At 43.4% G+C, this 19,742-nt stretch overlaps 1 protein-coding gene and 1 pseudogene across 2 annotated transcripts in view; both read left to right on the plus strand.

The window, feature by feature from the left end:
- Positions 1-19,683, plus strand: part of PPP1R14D (protein phosphatase 1 regulatory inhibitor subunit 14D) — a 25,970-nt gene extending 6,287 nt beyond the window's left edge. For both annotated transcript variants that reach the window (XM_045450007.1, XM_045450006.1), the window contains exons 3-6: positions 7,708-7,986; positions 18,848-18,931; positions 19,122-19,154; positions 19,360-19,683. In XM_045450007.1, coding sequence (XP_045305963.1) covers positions 7,732-7,986; positions 18,848-18,931; positions 19,122-19,154; positions 19,360-19,425 — 438 coding nt within the window. In that variant the 5' untranslated portion in view covers positions 7,708-7,731 and the 3' untranslated portion in view covers positions 19,426-19,683. The remainder of the gene's footprint in view (positions 1-7,707; positions 7,987-18,847; positions 18,932-19,121; positions 19,155-19,359) is intronic.
- LOC123583147 lies at positions 3,990-5,544 on the plus strand (annotated as a pseudogene).
- Positions 19,684-19,742: the final 59 nt, after the last annotated feature.

Here is a 19,742-nt window from a genome sequence, read left to right on the forward strand (position 1 = left end):
CTCCAGAGGGAAGGGAAACAAAAGCAAAAATGAACTATTGGGACCTAATCAACATAAAAATCTTCTTCACAGTGCAGGAAACAATCAACAAAACTAAAAGACAACCTACAGAATGGGAGAAGATATTTGCACATGAAATATCAGATAAAGGGTTAGTATCCAAAATCTATCAAGAACTTATCAAACTCAACACCCTAAAAACAAATCGTCCAGTGAAGAAATGGGCAGAAGACATGAATAGACACTTCTCCAAAGAAGACATCCAGATGGCTAACAGGCACATGAAAAAATGCTCACCATCGCTCACCATCAGGGAAATACAAATCAGAACCACAAGGAGATACCACCTTATGCCTGTCAGAATGGCTAACATTAACAACTCAGGCAACAACAGATGTTGGTGAGGATGTGGAGAAAGAGGATCTCTTTTGCATCGTTGGTGGGAATGCAAACTGGTGCAGCCACTCTGGAAAACAGTATGGCAGTTCCTCAAAAATTTAAAATAAAACTACCCTATGACCCAGCAATTGCACTACTAGGTACTTATCCAAAGAATACAAAGAATCCAAAGAATGCTGTTTTGATGGGGCACATGCACCCCAATGTTTATAGCAGCACAATCAGTGGTAGCCAAAGTATGGAAAGAGCCCAAATGTCCATTGATGGATGAATGGATAAAGAAGATGTGGCATATATATACAAGGGAGTATTACTCGGCAATCAAAAAGAATGAAATTTTGCCATTTACAACTATGTGGATGGAACTAGTGGGTATTACGCTAAATGAAATAAATCAGGCAGAGAAAGACAAATATCATATGACTTCACTCATGTGGAACTTAAGATACAAAACAGATGAACATAAAGGGAAGGGAAGCAATAATATAAAAACAGGGAGGGGGACAAACCATAAGAGACTCTTAAATACAGAGAACGAACAGAGGATTGCTGGAGGGGTTGTGAGTGGGGGGATGGGCTAAATAGGCAAGTAGCATTAAGGAGGACACTTGTGGGGATGAGCATGGAGTGTTATTTGTAAGTGATGAATCACTAAATTCTATTCCTGAAATCATTATTACACTATATGTTAACTAACGTGGATGTAAATTTAAAAAATAATAAAAAGAAAAATTTCATTTCATGTTTATATATGTATGCATTATGATATTAAATGAATTTCTTACTTTGAGTCGTCATCTACAATTTTTTTTATGGCCCAAATTTTGAAAAACTCTGCAGATTTAAAAAAAGATATGTACAAAACTACTTAATAAGGGGGCGCCTGGGTGGCTCGATCGGTTAAGCGTCCGACTTCGGTTCAGGTCATGATCTCACGGTCTGTGAGTTCGAGCCCTGCGTCGGGCTCTGTGCTGACAGCTCAGAGCCTGGAGCCTGTTTCAGATTCTGTGTCTCCCTCTCTCTCTGCCCCTCCCCTGTTCATGCTCTGTCTCTCTCTGTCTCAAAAATAAATAAATGTTAAAAAAAAAAAATTTAAAACTACTTAATAAGTATTCAAAAGATATAAAATTATAAAATGGCTTGCATATGTTACAAAATGATCTAATTTCATGGAAATCCAAAACAAGCAAAGCTCTATGAAAAAGGAAAAATAAACATAGCAAACAGATCATTTATACTTCTCTTCTTTATCTATATTTAAAAATTTTCTACAATGAACATGTCATCTTTAAACATATTTCTTGAATAATAATAATAGTTTTTAAAGTTTCCCAAATAATTGTATATTGTATATTAGCATTTTCTTAACTATGTTACATATGCACAGAAAAAAGACTAGAAGAAGTTTGCCAGAATGTCAAACTTTCAAAGTTTGCCAGAAGTTAGCAGTCATGGTTTTATGTGGTGGGATTGTGAGGAATTTTTAATGTTTTAGAAAATTTGGAAATGTTGGGGCACTTGGCTGACTCAGTCAGAGGACCATGCGACTCTCAATCTCAGGGTTGTGAGTTTGAGCCCCATGTTAGGTGTAGAGATTATTTAAAAATAAAATCTAAAAAAAAGAAAAGAAAAGAGAATTTAGAAACTTTTCTAAAATGAACATGTTTTTCTTCCATAATAAATTTTTTTTTTTTTTTTAGTTAAGTAATGTCTACACCCAGCATGGGACTCGAATTCATGACCCCGAGATCAAGAGTCATGTGTTATACTGACTAAGCAGCCAGGTCCCCCTATAAATAAAAATGTTTAATAAGAGGAGGAAGAGAAGAGACATTTAAAAACAGCCTAGTTCTTTTTGTTTTTTAAGTTTATTTATTTTGAGGAGGCGGAGAGTGAGTGTGGGGGAGAGGCAGAGAGAGGGGGAGAGACAGAATCCCAAGCATTCTCCGTTCTCTCAACACATAGCCCAACATAGGGCTCAATCCTAGGAACCATGAAATCGTGACCTGAGCCAAAACCAAGTCAGCTGCTTAACTGACTGAGCTACCCAGGAGCCCCAAGAAGAGCATAGTTCTGATGATATCTTCCTGTTGCCCATTTTATACCCCCCACTGGATTTAGGGCAGGCCAGGGGAGCAAGGCAGACACCCTCACCTCTGCCCAGGGCAGCACCCTCTTTGTTTACCCACCCTGATGTGGCCCTGCTGTCCTTGTGGTTTTTTCTTTCCATGTTATCTTGGGGCATGATTCCCTTATCTCAGGCAAACTAATTGATGAATGGTGATGCTCATAGGGCAGTGAGCTGTGTGTGAATGCAAAAATGGAAGAATGTCAGTAAGGAGCCTTACACATAAATAATGGGCATAACTCATTTGTGTGCCATTGAGCCTCACAGGAGTCATGCCGCATGCTCTTGCAAAATCTCCACAACCTCCAGTTTACAGATGAGGAAATAGGCTCACAGAGGCTCCATGCATGAACCTGTCTGTGTCGCAGTGTAGGTGTCTATGAAGTTTGCATATTTTGTGTCCCCAATCCATCACCAAGTTCTATTAACTAGGATCCCCTAAATAGCTTTCCAATCTGTCCCTTTATACCCTTTTCACTACCAACAACACTACCTCCTCCAGTTAAGCCCTACAGCAGTGGCCTCCTAACTGATCTCCTTCAGGCTTTTTGCACTCTCTGATTCTCCGTCTTTTGGAAATTTAAATTTGAATATGTCAGCCTACCCCACCACCATTACATAAGATTTTGTTGTGACTTCCAGTACTCTTAGGATAGAGACAAAATTCCTTAATGTGGATTACAGAGCCCTGTGTAGATACCTCTACCCACTCTGCCTCATGACTCACGATTTCCTCCCTCCTCTCTCTGTTCTAGCCCCACTGGCCTTTTAGTCCTTGTACTCAACATCTCCCTCCTGCCACAGAACCTTTGCATTTGCCCTGCCTTCTGCCAGATCCATTCCTGCTGGTCCCTGTGCCTAGTTAATTCCTATTCATCCTTAAGAACTCAGTTCAAAATGCTACCACTTGCTAGGTCACACCCTCAATATAGCACCTTTTACCTTCTTTTCCAGATAACTAAATACAGTTGCAACTTTACATTTGATTAGTTGATAAATATTTGTTTATTTTTACACTAAACTGTTAAGTTCCATGAAGGCAGGGACTGTGTTTCTTTGGATCACCAATCTCCAGTACTGAGCATAACACTTGGCCTGCTAGATGAGCTCATAAAATCTTTGTTATTAAGTGACTAGGTTAATGAACAAAACTCATTGAGTCTTCTGATCTGGTTCCTTTTCCTGAAAGGGCTCCCAAACTCTTCAGGAAGATAGGATGGAGGAACTATCATAATAATGCTTGCCATTGTTATGTGTAACAGGTCATCAAAGTAACAGCTGAGTCTACAGGGTGCATATTAGAGGCCTCCCTACCACTCATTTCCACCCTCTTCCAAAGAGGCTCAGGAGGGAAGCCACTGTGGAGAAATCCCTGGGCCACCCTTTGGCAGACGTGAAGCCTGGAGCCTCACCAGGAAGGCAGGGAGAGTGACAAGGCAAAGGAAGGGAATGGATGTTTACTAAGAAGGGACTCTGTTTTGGACATCATGTTTACATCTATCAACTCATTTATTCCTCCCCCAAAGCCCCATGTTGCAGATGAGAAAATAGACTCAAAGAGGTTGTGAAATGTGAGGGTTATAAAACCAATGCAGGGCAAAAAACGGAGTTTGAACTCACATCTGGCAGTCTTCCTCTAAAGTCTGGGCTTTTTCAGGCTATTTTCCTGGGCTCCAGCCCTCACATACCTCCCCCAATCTGTCATCTTAGAGCCCCAAAGTTTTTCATCATTAAAGACTCATCTATTGGCCTTTATCTATAGCTCTCTTTACGCAGTGTATGGTGGTTGAAATCGATACCCTGGAAACAGAAACTCAACATTGTAAAGGCAACTACTGTGAGACCTAAAAAGAAATATATAAACAAGATCCTGTGTTGAACTCGAGTTGGAAGAGACGAGTCTGGTCTCAGGATGGAGGTAAAACTGCCACCCAGTTGCCCCCAGCCCGACTCCGGCTGTTGCTGCCACCGCCAGGAGGAGGGCCATGATCTAAAGGAACAAGAGGAGTTGAGAAAACTGTTTATTGGTGGTTTGAGCTTTGAAACTACAGATGATAGTTTATGAAAACGTTTTGAAAAATGGTACACACTTACAGATTGTGTGGTGATGAGAGACCCCCAAACAAAACGTTCCAGGGGGTTTGGTTTTGTGACTTACTCTTGCGTGGAAGAGGTGGATGCAGCCATGTGTGCTCGACCACACAAGGGTGATGGACGTGTAGTGGAACCAAAGAGAGCTGTTTCTGGAGAGGATTCTGCAAAGCCTGGTGCCCATCTAACTATGAAGAAAAATTTCGTCGGTGGTATTAAAGAAGATACAGAAGAATACAATTTGAGAGACTGCTTTGAAAAGTATGGCAAGATAGAAACCATAGAAGTTGTGGAGGACAGGCAGAGTGGAAAAAAGAGAGGATTTGCTTTTGTAACTTTTGATGATCATGATACAGTTGATAAAATTGTTCAGAAATACCATCACTATTAATGGGCATAATTGTGAAGTGGAAAAGGCCCTTTCCAAACAAGAAATGCAGTCTGCTGGATCACAAAGAGGTCGTGGGGGTGGATCTGGCAACTTTATGGGTCGTGGAGGAAAGTTTGGTGGAAGAGGAGGCTACGGTGGAGGTGGTGGCCGCAGAGGTAGATATGGAGGAGGTGATGGTGGATACAATGGATTTGGAGGTGATGGTGGCAACTGTGGTGGTGGTCCTGGTTATAGTAGCAGAGGAGGCTATGGTGGTGGTGGACCAGGATATGGAAACCAAGGCGGTGGGTATGGTGGTGGTGGTGGAGGATATGATGGTTACAATGAAGGAGGAAATTTTGGAGGTGGTAACTATGGTGGTCGTGGGAACTATAATGACTTTGGAAATTACAGTGGACAACAGCAACCAAGCTGAGGACCCATGAAAGGGGGCAGTTTTGGTGGAAGAAGCTCGGGCAGTCCCTATGGTGGTGGTTATGGATCTGGTGGTGGAAGTGGTGGATATGGTAGCAGGAGGGTCTAAAAATTTTCAGAAGAAGAGGGCTACAGTTCTTAGCAGGAGAGCGAGCGAGTTGTTGTCAGGAAAGCTGACAGGTTACTTTGAGACAGTCGTCCCCAGTACATTAGAGGAACTGCAAAAATCTGCCACAGAAGGAAAGATGCTCCATAATCAGAAAAGTTCCTGCAGCTTAAACAGGAACCCCTTCGTGTTCAGGACTGTCATAGCCACAGTTGGCAAAAAGTGCAGCTATTGATGATTGCAATGTAGTGTCAATTACATGTACATTTCTGAGGTCTTCTGTTGTAGCTTTTTCTTTTTCTTTTCCTTACCTGAGGTATATTGCCCTGTAAATTGGGTAGTAATCCCAGGAATAAAAATTAAGGAATTTTTAACTTTTCAATATTTGTGTAGTTCAGTTTTTCTATGTTTTAGTACAGAAATTTTAACAAAATACAGTTTTGAAGGTGTTTGGTTGAGAGTTAATAAGTAAAGAAGAAGGTCATTGTTAATTACTATTTTGAATGAATTTTGCTAACGTTAACTGTGAAGAAACACCTGGTGACTTGCAGTTTAAGGGAATCTATTCTCCGCATTTCCAAACCATGAAATGAATGGACTCTGACATGTGGAGAGAATAGATATTTGTATGTTTGCAATGTGTGTTTTAGATAAATACTTGGGCATTTAAATTAGCATATTTGTAAATTTAATAGCATTAAGATTTACCTTCAAATGAAAAAAATCTCAAAATTAAAAAGAAAGAAAAATATACATATAACAAAAATTGGAATGTGGAAAATAAACTGGGATGATGAATCACCCATCATTCATATTGAGGAGACAAGAGATGCTATCTAAAATGGACAAATATATGACATTACACAAAGGGATAATGGTGATTACAGGAGAATTAAAAACAGAAGCTGTAGGGGCGCCTGGGTGGCGCAGTCGGTTAAGCGTCCGACTTCAGCCAGGTCACGATCTCGCGGTCCGTGAGTTCGAGCCCCGCGTCGGGCTCTGGGCTGATGGCTCAGAGCCTGGAGCCTGTTTCCGATTCTGTGTCTCCTTCTCTCTCTGCCCCTCCCCCGTTCATGCTCTGTCTCTCTGTCCCAAAAATAAATAAACGTTGAAAAAAAAAAAAAAAAAACAGAAGCTGTCGATGGGATTGCTTCTGGGGAGTAGAACTGGGGAGAGGAGAGAAACTTTCATTTTTCATTTGTTTGTCCTTCTGAGCTGTTCATCTTTTAAAAAAATTACAGTGTTCTTCTGTAACTTTTCTAAAATTTTAGAATATTTTGGTTGCAAAAGACTAAACGAACAAACATACCCTTCCTTTAGAATGCAGGTACTGTGTGTTTAAAACTGTTAGTCTTGACACCTGGAGGAGGCAGGTCTTTGGGTTTCCTCTGTGTCAGGAAGGACTTGAGTCAGGGGAGGGTCATGTGATGAAAATATGGCTTCCTAAGCAGTTGCCTCTGGGGAACGGGCATGGGAGAGAAGCTTGATAAATTTACCTTTGCAAGCACAGGGCCAGGCTGACAGAGGAGCACCCCTTCCCCTACATATTTCATAATGCAGCTCACATTCAGACACACCCAGACACAAGAGGGTACTGACCCTAAGAGGGCCAGAAATAACCATCCCTCGTAACTATCTGCGGTGAGACTCTGCCCCTACCAGTGCCACACTCTGAGCAGGACCTCCTACCTGCCTGGGACCCTGCTCCTGCAGGATCCATCTGACTCCAGCTCCTCAGGGCCCAGGTGGATCTAGTCCCAGGAAGATGAGATGCTGAGTGCTCTCTGGTGAGTGTGATTCGGGTCCTGTTCCAGAACTAGCCATAGAGCACTGAATCAGAGCCCTGCACCCCTCAGGACCCAAGGATCCCTTCTTCCTCCTGAGGATTGGCACCCTCTTGACCTTTGCTTATCTGAAATTTATATCACTTTGGGCTACGGCAGCTGCACAAGAGGAGGGCTGGGGCACAGCTCGGGAGTGCCACTCACTGGCAGCTAAGAGCCAGAAGATTGGCATTCCCAGCACCAGAGAAAGTCCTGTTGATCTTTGACCCTCCACCCCTCCCGGAGACTTGGCCCTCCCTCCTCTTTCTTCCTTTCTTCCCTGCTGGCCTCTCCCTCTGTTCTCCGTCTCCTCACTTCCCTGACACCCTTGCTCTGACTGGCCGTTTTTCCCCAGGTTGTTGCTCACGCCAATCCTTCCATGCTGTCTTCAAGCCCTACTTCCTGCACATCTCCCAGCCCTGATGGGGAGAACCCAAGTAAGAAGGTCCAGTGGACTTCTGGGAGGAGGAGGACGTCATCCACGGACTCAGAGTCAAAGTCCCACCCCGACTTCTCCAAAGTACCCAGGTCCCGGAGACCCAGCCGGCTGACGGTGAAGTATGACCGGGGGCAGCTCCAGCGCTGGCTGGAGATGGAGCTGTGGGTGGACGCGCAGATTCAGGAGCTCTTCCAGGTGAGTGCTACCAGCAGGGTGGGAGGCCACCAGGGGCCTGGGAGAGAGCCTGTTGGGAGACCTCAGGAGGAGCCGGAGGGCCAATGTGAGAGAAAGCTGCTCCCAACAAGTGAACGTGGATTTGCAGTCCAGAAACCTACCTGCCTCTGGTCTGGGCTCCACCTCTAACTTTCTTCAAAATCTGAGCCAGGTCTTTTCACATCCCTGAGACTTAGTTTCCTAATCCACAAGATGAGCCTATCAACGCCTGTCATAGCTCCTTTGTAGGACTTTTGTGAAGCTCAAATGAGATACAAGAGCGATTTTTATTTACTTCATGTCTTGACTTACTCTCATCCCGAACACACATACGTGTCAAGGGCTACATTGTCCAGGACTATAGCTATGTGTAGCTATTTGCCTTTCAATTAATAAAAATTAAATAAAATTAAAGGTTCATTTCCTCAGTCACACTAGCCACATTTCAAGTGCCCAGTAGCCCCATGTGGCTCATGGTTACCACACTGTCAGCACACATATAGAACATTTCCATCCTCTCAGAACAGACAGCAATGGACTAGAATAAGTCCTTGGCCCTGGCTCTGATGGACTCCCCTCAACTCCACCCTGTGAAAAGGATGGCTTTCTCTTGTCATGAGAAGTGGCACCCTCCTCCTGAGATAACTAAAAATCGGGATCCTAGAGTAATCACAACTGCTGCTTCAGCAACAAGGGTAGCATTCTGAACACTTAACTCTGTGTTAGGCACTGCACCCAGCACTTGACATGCGTTACCCCATTCGGCCCTCCCCACAACCCCCTTCGGTAGCTATGTTTTTACCTTGAAGGAAATGGAAGCCTAAAGATGTTGAGTAACAAGTCCAAGGTCATACAACTAGGAAACCAGGAGACCAGGAGCTGCAGCTGGAGCTCTGCCTGCAGAGCCTGGGCGCTTACTCGGGCAGCTTAGTGGTTCTCCAGCCCTGAAGTACTTCACAAAAAACCGGATGACCTGACTGTGCCTCAACTGACTTTAAATCTACTAGGGTGGGGTCCAGGCACTGGTCTTTTAATAAGCCCCACAGTTAATTCTAGCATGTGACTGGCTGAGAACCACTGCACCAAGCCAGAGATCAGGAGTCTTGTCCACATACCATGGTCCTTTCTTCTTCTGCTTCTTGACTCAGCTCCTATCTTTTGTTTCTGGGGCAGCAAGGGGCTTGTCATTCTTCCGGGTAAGGGCTGTGTCAGTGGCCCTGTGATTGGGGGTGGAGGAGAATGATGCATGTGGCCCAGGCTGTCTTGTGAAGCTCACTGGGTCATGTATCAGTTTGGCCCAGGTGTCGACCATGTCCCCTGCGGCATTCTGGGCTCACTTGTTCAGTGTAGGGAGATGCCCTGGAACTGTGAGCAGGAGAGGCACATGTTCTTGGCCTGCGTCTGCTTTGCCCTTGGAGAACACCTCTACTGCCCTTCTATCCTGCTGGCACCCTCCCTCTCTGGAACAGTTTCACTTTCAGATTGTGGTACATTTGCACAAAAAGTCTCATATTTCAGACACCTCAGAGCAAATTTTTCCAGGCACTGGAGAAAGACACTAGACAAAGAACCTGCTTTTGTAAGATCAGTGCAGGGGGGAAAGCTGTACAATAATGAGCTCATCACATTTGAAAGCAGGATACGTGGGAGGACCACTCCCAGGCAATGACCGAAATAAAATACCTGGCCTGCAGTTGCCATGACAATTGTCCAAAGGTGCCAGGTGGCAGTTCCTCTCACAATCCCAGCACTTTTCAGCAGGAAGCATCCAAGTGCCTGGGGAAGCCCCAGGTGGCTGGTCATCTTAGGCAGAGATGGAGGCAACGGTGTTCAGGCTTACCTTGCCCCACTTCTACCCATATAGAGTCTGTCTCCACCCACCAGGCTCTCCTCGACATGCCCACCTTGGATAGAACTGCTGGGAATTATTCCAGGGATGCATCACTACTTGTTTAGTTTGGTTTAATGGGTTCCAACCTTACCTTGTTGGAGGGCCCCGTCTCATCTCACTGGGTATGCACCAGCTCTGTTGTCGTCAGAGGAACCAAGTCTGGGTTCAACAAAACAAACAGACTTGGGGCCCTAGAGCTCCTATTGTCCAGAGGTGGAGTGTGGATTTGGCTTCTAAGGAAGGATGTAAACACTCATGAGTTTGTTCTATTTTAAGGAGACTCTTGGGGCATCTGGGTGGCTCAGTTGGTTACGGACTTTGGCTCAGGTCATGATCTTGCAGTTTGTGGGTTCAAGCCCCATGTTGGGCTCTGTGCTGACATCTAGGGGCCTAGAGCCTGCTTCAAATTCTGTGTCGTCCTCTTTCTCTGCTCCTCCCCCCCCCCCCCCCCCCCCGCTTTCTCTGAAAAATAAATAAACATTACAAAAATTTAAGGAGACTTGCCCAACAATATGCCCCCCCCGATCCCACCCATGATTCCATGTCTCTTTTACGACAAGACTTCTTAAAAGTTTGTCCACACTCACATCCTTTCTTTAAAATGTTTATTTATTTATTTTGAGAGAGAGGGAGAGAAAGTGAGCACACAAGCCTGGAAGGGGCAGAGAGGGAGAGAGAGAGAATCCCAAGTGGGCTTCGTGCTGTCAGCACAGAGCCAGACTTGGGGCTTGGACTCAGAAACTGTGAGATCATGACCTGAGCCAAGATCAAGAGTCAGATGCCTAACTGACTGAGCCACCCGTGTGCCCCCACACTCACATCCTTTACTTACCTTTCCCCTTCCTTTCACTATTCAAACCACTGAAACCTGGCTTCTGTTCCCACCATTCTATTGGGAGCTCTTGCCAAGGTCACCAATCACTGCCTTGGGGCCAAATCTAATGTACACATCAGCAGGGGATACTGTTGACCACTCTAGAGTTTTGAAACGTTCTTCCCCACGCCCCCTCCAAAAAGAAACATTCCTTCCCTATAGCTTCTATGACACTATCTTTTCCTGGTGGCAACTGGCATTTTGATGCAGGCAGCCCTTCTGATTTGGTGACATTTTAAGAAACAATCTATTAGATTTCCAACTTTAAAAAAGTATCGCTAACAAATATGTGAAACAAACACTTGTTAGCTCATCCCTGAGACTTACTTCGTTGCGGGTTCCCATGGCAGAGAGATCAGGAGTACAGGGATGGAACATGGAGTGAAAGCGAGAAAGGAGTCAGATCAGGCAGCGTCTGGCAGGAAACCACTTCATGCAATATCGACTCACAGTTTTACCATACTTGTTCATCTCAGAAGGGGTTGTTTGATATATCCACTCATTTCTGAGAATTCAAAAAATACTTTAAGGAAAGAATATTTGGATTATGATATCAGCCCATATTCTCAGCTCCGGACTGCAATGGTAATCTGACTCTCAGTAACATATACATACCTTATATCCAAAATACGTGTAATTAATATCATAATTGATATGAAAAGGTTTTTGGGAGTCAAACTAATACTTTTTTTAGAGGTAGAATTCTAATAGTTGGAATGCAGTTTTACTATTCTGCCCCACTCTCCACCTTCTGGAATTCCAAATGCACATGTGTTAGACCACTTGATATCATACCAAGATCACCAAGACTCTTTTGTCTTCTTCCTGCCCCCCCCCCCAGGTTTTTTTCTTTCTGTGTTTCATTTTGGCTAGTTTCTGTCTCTGTATCCTCAAGTTCAACTGATCTTTACTTTGGCAACGTCAAATATGCCATTACCTCCATTCATCCAGTAAGTTTTTCATTTAAAATACTGTATTTTTCATCTCTGGATGCTCCACATTTGTTTTTTTTTTTCTCATAGATTTCATTTTTCTCATTAGTATGTTCATGGTTTCTTCATCTGCTAATTCTGTCATGTGTGTGTGTCTACTTCTATTAACTGATATTTCTCCTGGTTATAGGTCATATTTCCTGCTTCTGGTATGACTAGTGATTTTTTTTGACTGGATACTGGACATTTTATGAGTTTCATGTTACTGACTGACTGGATGTTTTTTTCTTCCTTTAAAGCATTGGGGCTTGTTTTAATAGGCAGTTTAGTTACTTGTGGCTCAGTTTGATCCTTCTGAAGCTTATTTTTAAGCTACATTGAGTCTAGAGTATCCTTTAATCTAGAGAATAAATTAACCCCCAGTCAAGTATGGCCCTTCTGAGGTCTCTACTGAATGCCTAAATGATCAGTGATGACTGTCCACTCTGACTGGATGGAACTTGATTTGTCTCCCAGTCCTGTGTGAGGTCTGGGAACTGTTCATCTCTGTGCCTTTGGTGCCTCATAGTACCTGGGCTTGTGAGGCTTTATCCTATGAATGTGCGTCTTGTGTTCAGCAAAGACTCAAGAGAACCTTTATGCAGATTTCTGGAGGTCTCTTTTCATAACATCCTCCTCTCCAGAACTTTGTCTAGCAACTCCCAGCCACCTCAACCCTGAACTCTGATCTCTGTCCTATCAATTTCGCAAGACCACTGTGCTCTCCTTGGGACCTCCCTCTCTGCTCTGTGGTCTGGAAATTGCCTCTAGGAAGAAATACAGGGCAATTACAGAGTTTGTCTCATCTGTTTCCCTTCTCTCTTAGGTAGTCCTGAGCAACCTTTGTCCAATGATTGAAAACATTGTTCATATATATTCTAGTTTTCTAGTTACTTTAAAAAAAAAAATGTTTATTCTTGACACAGAGAGACAACACGAGTCGGGGAGGGGCAGAGAGAGGAAGACAGAATCCCAAGTAGGCTCAGTGCTGTCAGCACAGAGCCCATTGTGGGACTTGAACCCACGACTATGAGATCACAACCTGAGCGGAAAACAAGAGCCAGACGCTTAACAACTGAGCCACCCAGGCACCCCTAGTTTTCTGGTTACTTATTTTGGGAGAATAAGTTCAGTCCCTGTTACTAAGAATAAATATCTGGTTAACTCCCACTCAGCCTTCAGTTCTCAGATTAGAGGTCACTTCCTCCAGGAAGCCTTCTTAAATCCCAGGCTTGGTTATGTTCCCTTTCCATTGTGTTCTCAAAGTATCTCATCAGAGTGCTTATCGCTCTGTATTATAACTGCCATTTCACTTGTCTATATCCTTCAGGAGACTATAAGCTTTTCAAGGGCAGGGTTATGTCTGTCTGTCTTGCTGTTATGGCCCCAGCACTTATCACAATACTTGGTGCATAGCATGCCCTCAACAAATATGCATTAAATGAATGAAGGATGAACCAGATGAGCTAGAAACCAAGCAAGCAAAAAGGAAAGCCTAGAGCTTAGGGTGAAAGAGCTAACTTAGAACCCTAGCATTATTTATTTTTTAAAAGGCATGGAGGGGTACCTGGGTGGCTCAGTCAGTTGAGCATCCGACTCTTGATTTCAGCTCAGGTCATGATCTCATGGTTTGTGAGATGGAGCCCCACATTGGGCTCTGCACTGAGCACCGGGCCTACTTTGGGTTCTTTCTCTCTCTCTCTCTCTCTCTCTCTCTCCCTCTCTCTCTCTCTCTCTGCCCCTTCCCCACTCATGGTCTCTCTCTCTCTCTGTCTCTCGAAATAAATAAATAAACATTAAAACAATAAATAATAGGGGCACCTGGGTGGCTCAGTCGGTTAAGCGGCCGACTTCGGCTCAGGTCATGATCTCGTGGTCTGTGAGTTTGAGCCCCGCGTCGGGCTCTGTGCTGACAGCTCAGAGCCTGGAGCCTGTTTCGGATTCTGTGTCTCCCTCTCTCTGACCCTCCCTGTTCATGCTCTGTCTCTCCCTGTCTCAAAAATAAGAAAATAAAACGTTAAAAAAAATTTTTTTTAATAAATAAATAAATAAATAAATAAATAAAAAGGCATGGGAGGACTAAAACTGTTAACAGTGGTTACCTGTTGGCAGTTGGAGGAAGGAGAGGGCAGGTGAGGCTTCTTTTTCCTTTTTCTTAACCTAAAAAAATATATATATCAACTTCACTGAGGTATAACTGACAGAATAAAATTCGACGTGTACATTGGGATGCACTTTTTCATATGTAACCACTACTACCCCAATCAAGATATGGAACATTTCCATCATCTAAAAAGTCCCGCAAATAATGTTAAACAAATTATACAGCTTAAGTACTTATTATATATGTATCTATTTGTCTTCTTGACTGCCTCTAATATGTGGGCTCTTTGAGGACAAGATTTTTGTTTTGTTCACTGAAGCTCCCAAGTTCATAGTGCCAGGTTAATAACAGTAGTCACTGAACATGTATTTGTTGAGTAAATAGATCTTGAAGTATTAAATAATCAGGGGTGCCTGGGTGGCTCAATCGGTTGAGTGTTCAACTCTCATTTTTGGCTTACATCATGATCTTACAGCTTGTGGGCTTGAGCCCTGCATCAGGCTCTGCACTAACAGCATGGAGCCTGCTTGGAATTCTGTCTCTCTTCTCCTCTCTCTGCCTCTTCCCTGCTTGCTGTCTTTCTGTTTCTCTCTGTCTCTGTCTCTCTCTTTCTCAAAAATCAATAAATAAACAATGTCAAAAAGGATTAAATAATCAAAAGGAAAAGGTGAAATTATCAAACCTCTAGAAAATGTAAAAGTGAATATCAAATATTTATTCAAATCCATATGAGAAGAACTTGCTAAGCATTAGAAGAAGGAGAAGGAGAAGAAATGGCAAAACCCAAACTGAAGGGGTGCCTGGGTGGCTCAGTTGGTTAAGTGTCCCACTCTTGACTTCAGGTAAGGTCATGATCCCAGGGTCATGGGATCAAGCTCCACCTTGGACTCCGTGCTAAGTGTGGAGCCTGCTTGAGATTCTCTCTCTCGCTCTGCCCCTCTTCCCTGCTTGCATTCTCTCTAAAATAAAATTAAAAAAAAATTAAACCCCCAAACTGGAAAAGACGATTAGTTACATTTAGCTACATATAAACATTTAGCTATATGTAAACACATATATTTCCCCAATCCCTTCCTCACACACAAATTTCCATCATATGTAGAATGAACGTGAGGGCTAATCTAGTTGAAAAAAAAAAAAAAAGACTTCTTAAATCAGTAAGAAAAAACTGAACCCAGTAAAAAAATGAATGAGGCAGCAGTTGAAGTGTATTCTGGTGACCCTGGGGGTTTCCAAGACCCTTTCAGAGGGTTCCTGGTTATGTTCATAGTAATATTGAGATGTCATTTGCCTTTTTCACTATGTTGACGTTTGTACTGATAATGCAAAAACAATGGTGACTCTCAGTGTGAATCAAGAAAGTGGCACCACGGGCACCTGGATGGCTCAGTTGGTGGAGCATGCAACTCTTGATCTTGGGGTCATGAATTCGAGCCCCGTGTTGGGTGTAGAGAGTAATAAACAAACAAACAAACAGACTTTAAAAAAAAAGTGGCACCAACCTGTGCTAGGAGTCATGTTCTTTATCACCATGCCACTTTCACTTAAGAAAGTCCTGTTGGGATGAGCACTGGGTGTTGTATGGAAACCAATTTGACAATAAATTTCATATTTAAAAAAAAAGTCCTTGATAAAGCAGTAAAAAATCACAAGTTTATTAAACCTTGGCCATTGAGTTCACATCTCTCTCTCTCTCTTTAATATTTATTTATTTTTGAGGGAGAGAGACAGACCATGAGCAAGGAAGGGGCAGAGAGAGATGGAGAAACAGAATCCAAAGTAGGATCCAGGCTCTGTCTGAACTGTCACCACAGAGCCTGACACGGGGCTCTAACTCACAAGCCGTAAGATCATGACCTTAGCTGAAGTCAGACACCTAACCAACTAAGCCACCCAGGCGTCCCACATCTCTTTTTTTTTAATAGACTTATTAAAATAGACATAAAATAAATATGTTTATTTATTTTTGAGAGAGAGAGACAGAGTATGAAGGGGGAGAGAGGGAAACATAGAATCTGAAGCAGGCTCCAGGCTCTGAGCTGTCAGCACAGAGCCCAATGCAGGGCTAGAACTCATGAACTGCGGGATCATGACCTGAGCTGAAGTCAAGACGCTTAATTGACTGAACCACCCAGGTGCCCCTAGATTTAATTTTTAAAGCAGTTTTAGGTTCACAGGAAGACTGAACAGAGAGTTCTCATGTTCCCCCTGTCCCCACGCATGCATAGCCTCCCCCATTATCATTCCCTAACTAGAGCAGTGCAATGTTATGGTTGATGAGCCTACATTGACACATTATAATGACCCAAAGTCCATAGCTTGTATTAGGGTTCATTCTTGGTATTGTACATTCTAAGGGTTTGGATGAATGTGTGATGACATGTAGCCACTGTTATAGTATCATACAGAGTATTTTCTCTGTCCTAAAAATCTTCTGTGCTGCACCTATATATCCCACTTTCCCCATTATTCCAACTGATCTTTTTACTGTCTCCATAGTTTTGCATTTCCCAGAATGTTGTATAGTTGGAATCATACAATATGTTTGGCCAAATTCAGATTGGCTTCTTTCACTTATTCCATGTGTTTGCAGTTCATTTAGTCTTTTCATGGCTTGAAGCTCATTTCTTTTAGTGCTGAATGATAATTCCATCAGCTGGGTGTGCTGTTGATTTATCCATTTACCTATTGAAGGATGTATTGGTTGCTTTCAAATTTTGGCAGTTATGAATAAAGTTGCTATAAACATCTTTATGCAGGTTTTTATATGGATATGTTTCCAGCTCACTTGGGTAAATACTAAGGAGCTTGATCACTGGATCATATGGTAAAAGTGTGTTTAGTTTTGTAAGAAACTGCCAAAATGTCTTCCCAAGTGGCTGTACTATTTAGCATTCTTACCAGCAATGAATGAAGGTTCCCCTTGTTCCATATCCTCATCAGCATTGTGTTGTCAGCATTTTGGATTTTTTGCCAATTTGATAGGTATGTAGTGTATCTCACTGTTGTCTTAATTTGCAATTTCCTACTCACATATTATGTTGAACATCTCATATCCTATTTGCCATTTGCATATATTCTTTGGTGAGGTATCTGTTCATATCTTTTCCGATTTTTCAGTTGGGTTGTTCCTTTCTTACTTTTGAGTTTCAAGAGTTCTTTGTCTATTTTGGACAATAGTCCTTTATCAGATACATCCTTTGCAAATATTTTCTCCCAGTCTGTAGCTTGTCTTCTCATTCCCTTGAGCTTCTTTCATTTTCAATTTTATAAACTCTGTATTGTTTGAATTATTTCACTGACTTTTGTTTTTTTAAGTTTATTTATTTTGAGAGAGAGAGCACACATGCATGTGTCAGCAGGGGAGGGGCAGAGAGAGAGAGAGAGGGAGAGAGAATGCCAAGTAGGGCTCGAACCCATGAACCATGAGACCATGACCTGAGCTGAAATCAAGTGTCACACACTCAATCGACTGAGCCACCCAGGTGCCCCTGACTGTGATAACTTTTAAAGACAGCTTTATTAAGATATGATTCACATTACCATACAATCACTCACTTGCAGTGTATACTTCCAATAGTTTTAAGTATCTTTGGGGTTATACAACCACAACTTAATTTTAGGACATTTTATCACCCCAGAAAGAAACCCTGTGCCAATTAGCAGTCATACCTCATTCCTTACCACCACCACTCCCAGCCCTAGGCAACCACTAATCTACTTTGTGTCTCTATGGATTTATCTATTCTGGACATTTCACACAAGTTGAATCATAATATGTGGCCTTTTGTAACTGGTTTCTTTCACTAGCATAATGTTTTCAAGGTTCATCCATGTTGTAGTCTGAATCAATGCTGTGTTCCTTTTATTGTTGAGCAATATTGTATAGCTACATTATATTTTATTTATCCCTTCATCAGTTGATGGAGATATGTATTATTTTACCTTTTGGCTATTATGAATAATACTGCTATGAACATTCATGCAAACTTTTGTGTCGACATGTTTTCATTTCTCTTGGGAGTAGACCTAGGAGTAGGATTGCTGGGTCAGGTGACAACTCTATATTTAACATTTTAAAGAACTGCAGGGGAGCCTGGGTGGCTCAGTTGGTTAAATATCCGACTCTTGATTTCAACTCAGGTCATGATCTCACAGTTGTGGGTGTCCTGCTTGATTTTCTAGCTCCTTGGGGTGCCTGGGTGGCTCAGTTGGTTGAGCATCCGACTTCAGCTCAGGTTATGATTTTGCGGTCCATGGGTTCAAGCCCCATGTCGGGCTCTGTGCTGACAGCTTGGAGGCTGAAGCTTGCTTCGGATTCTGTGTCTCCCTCTCTCTCTGACCCTTCCCAGCTCATGCTCTGTCTCTCTCTCAAAAATTAAAAAAAAATTTTTTTTAATTAAAAAAAAAAAAGATTTTCTAGCTCCTCTCCCTCTGCCCCTGCCTCTTTCTCTCAAAACAAACAAATAAAAAAGAACTGCAAAACTGTTTTCCAAAGCAGCTGTACCATTTTAGATCCTTACCAACAACATGCATACACCTTTGAAATTAAACGGGCACTCTTTTTATTTTTTTTTAATTTTTAAAAATGTTTATTTATATTTGAGTGAGACAGCACGTGAGCACGGTAGGGGCAGAGGGAGATGGGGAGAGACAGAATCTGAAGCAGGCTCTAGGCTCTGAGCTGTCGGCACAGAGCCCGACGTGGGGCTCAAACTCGTGAGCCGTGTAATCATGACCTGAGCCGAAGTTGGATGCTCAACCTACTGAGCTACCCAGGTGTCCCGAACAGGCACTCTTTTTAAAGAACCCTAGCCCTGTTTCAGATAGAAGATAGTAGGTATTCAGTAAGTATTGAATGGCAGAATGAACATGTGGTCTGAGTAAGGTGAGGAGACAGACTGAACATGGAAGTAGGGTAGGAGATGGGTGAGCCCGACAGTAACTTTCACTCCAGCACCAGCTAGCCAGGCCCCTCTGAGCCCCATGTGATTCCCAAACAGGGTCAACCAACTCCTCCTGAGCCTGAGATTGACCTGGAAGCTCTCATGGAACTATCCACAGAGGAACAGAAGACTCACTTGGAGGTAGAATGTGGGCCTGGGGTTGGGGAATGGAAGCTGAGCTTAGAGAGGGAGGAGCCCAGGAACTCAGGTTTTGCCTCCTTGAGTGGCATGGGGAGAACGAGTTCAGAGGAGAGGATTCCTGGGAAGCTGAGTGGAGGCTTGTGGGAAAGTTCTGTGGCTCAGGGACTCACTCTTTGTTCTTTTCCACCAGGCTCTTCTCCAAAACTGCCCCCGCCCCACAGAGGTAAGGGATGCTCTGCTGCTCTGGGGGTAAGCGGGACCTAGAGGGGAGGCAGCTAATGAAGAGGAGTATTTGAGAGGAAGGCTTAGCGCTAGGTCCTTCTCACCTTCCCCAGCTCTGGAGACATGGGGTCCGGGGAGATTAAGAAGAGCATTGTGGTGGGTGGGCGTGACCCCTTTCCTTGATCTCATCCCTGTTTCTCTTTCAGTCTTTTATCTCTGAGCTGCTCAGTCAACTCAAGAAACTCCGGAGACTCAGTCGGCCTCAGAAATAAGCCTTGGGAGACTACCTTCAGCAGCCTTAGCACTGCCAGGCCTGCCCTGAACCTCAGAATCCTGGGCTGAGAGGGAAATGGTCCCCTGGGACAAAGACAAGGAATGTGGAAGATGAGAAGGGACATTTGGATACCTCTTGTGTATGTGTAGCCACAGCTGGTTCCTGTTAGCTAGGCTTTCTGGAAGCCATTCATGGCTGTTGCCCGGTACTTTCCTTGGCAGCCAAGTGGATAAAACCTTTGGGAGCCCCAGCTGAATGGAGTGTGGAGCATATCTGTCCTGAGGGTTAGGGGAGGGGAGGGTGAAGTGATATACC

This window comes from Leopardus geoffroyi, chromosome B3 (genome assembly GCF_018350155.1).
Source record: "Leopardus geoffroyi isolate Oge1 chromosome B3, O.geoffroyi_Oge1_pat1.0, whole genome shotgun sequence".
Taxonomy (NCBI): Eukaryota; Metazoa; Chordata; class Mammalia; order Carnivora; family Felidae; genus Leopardus; species Leopardus geoffroyi.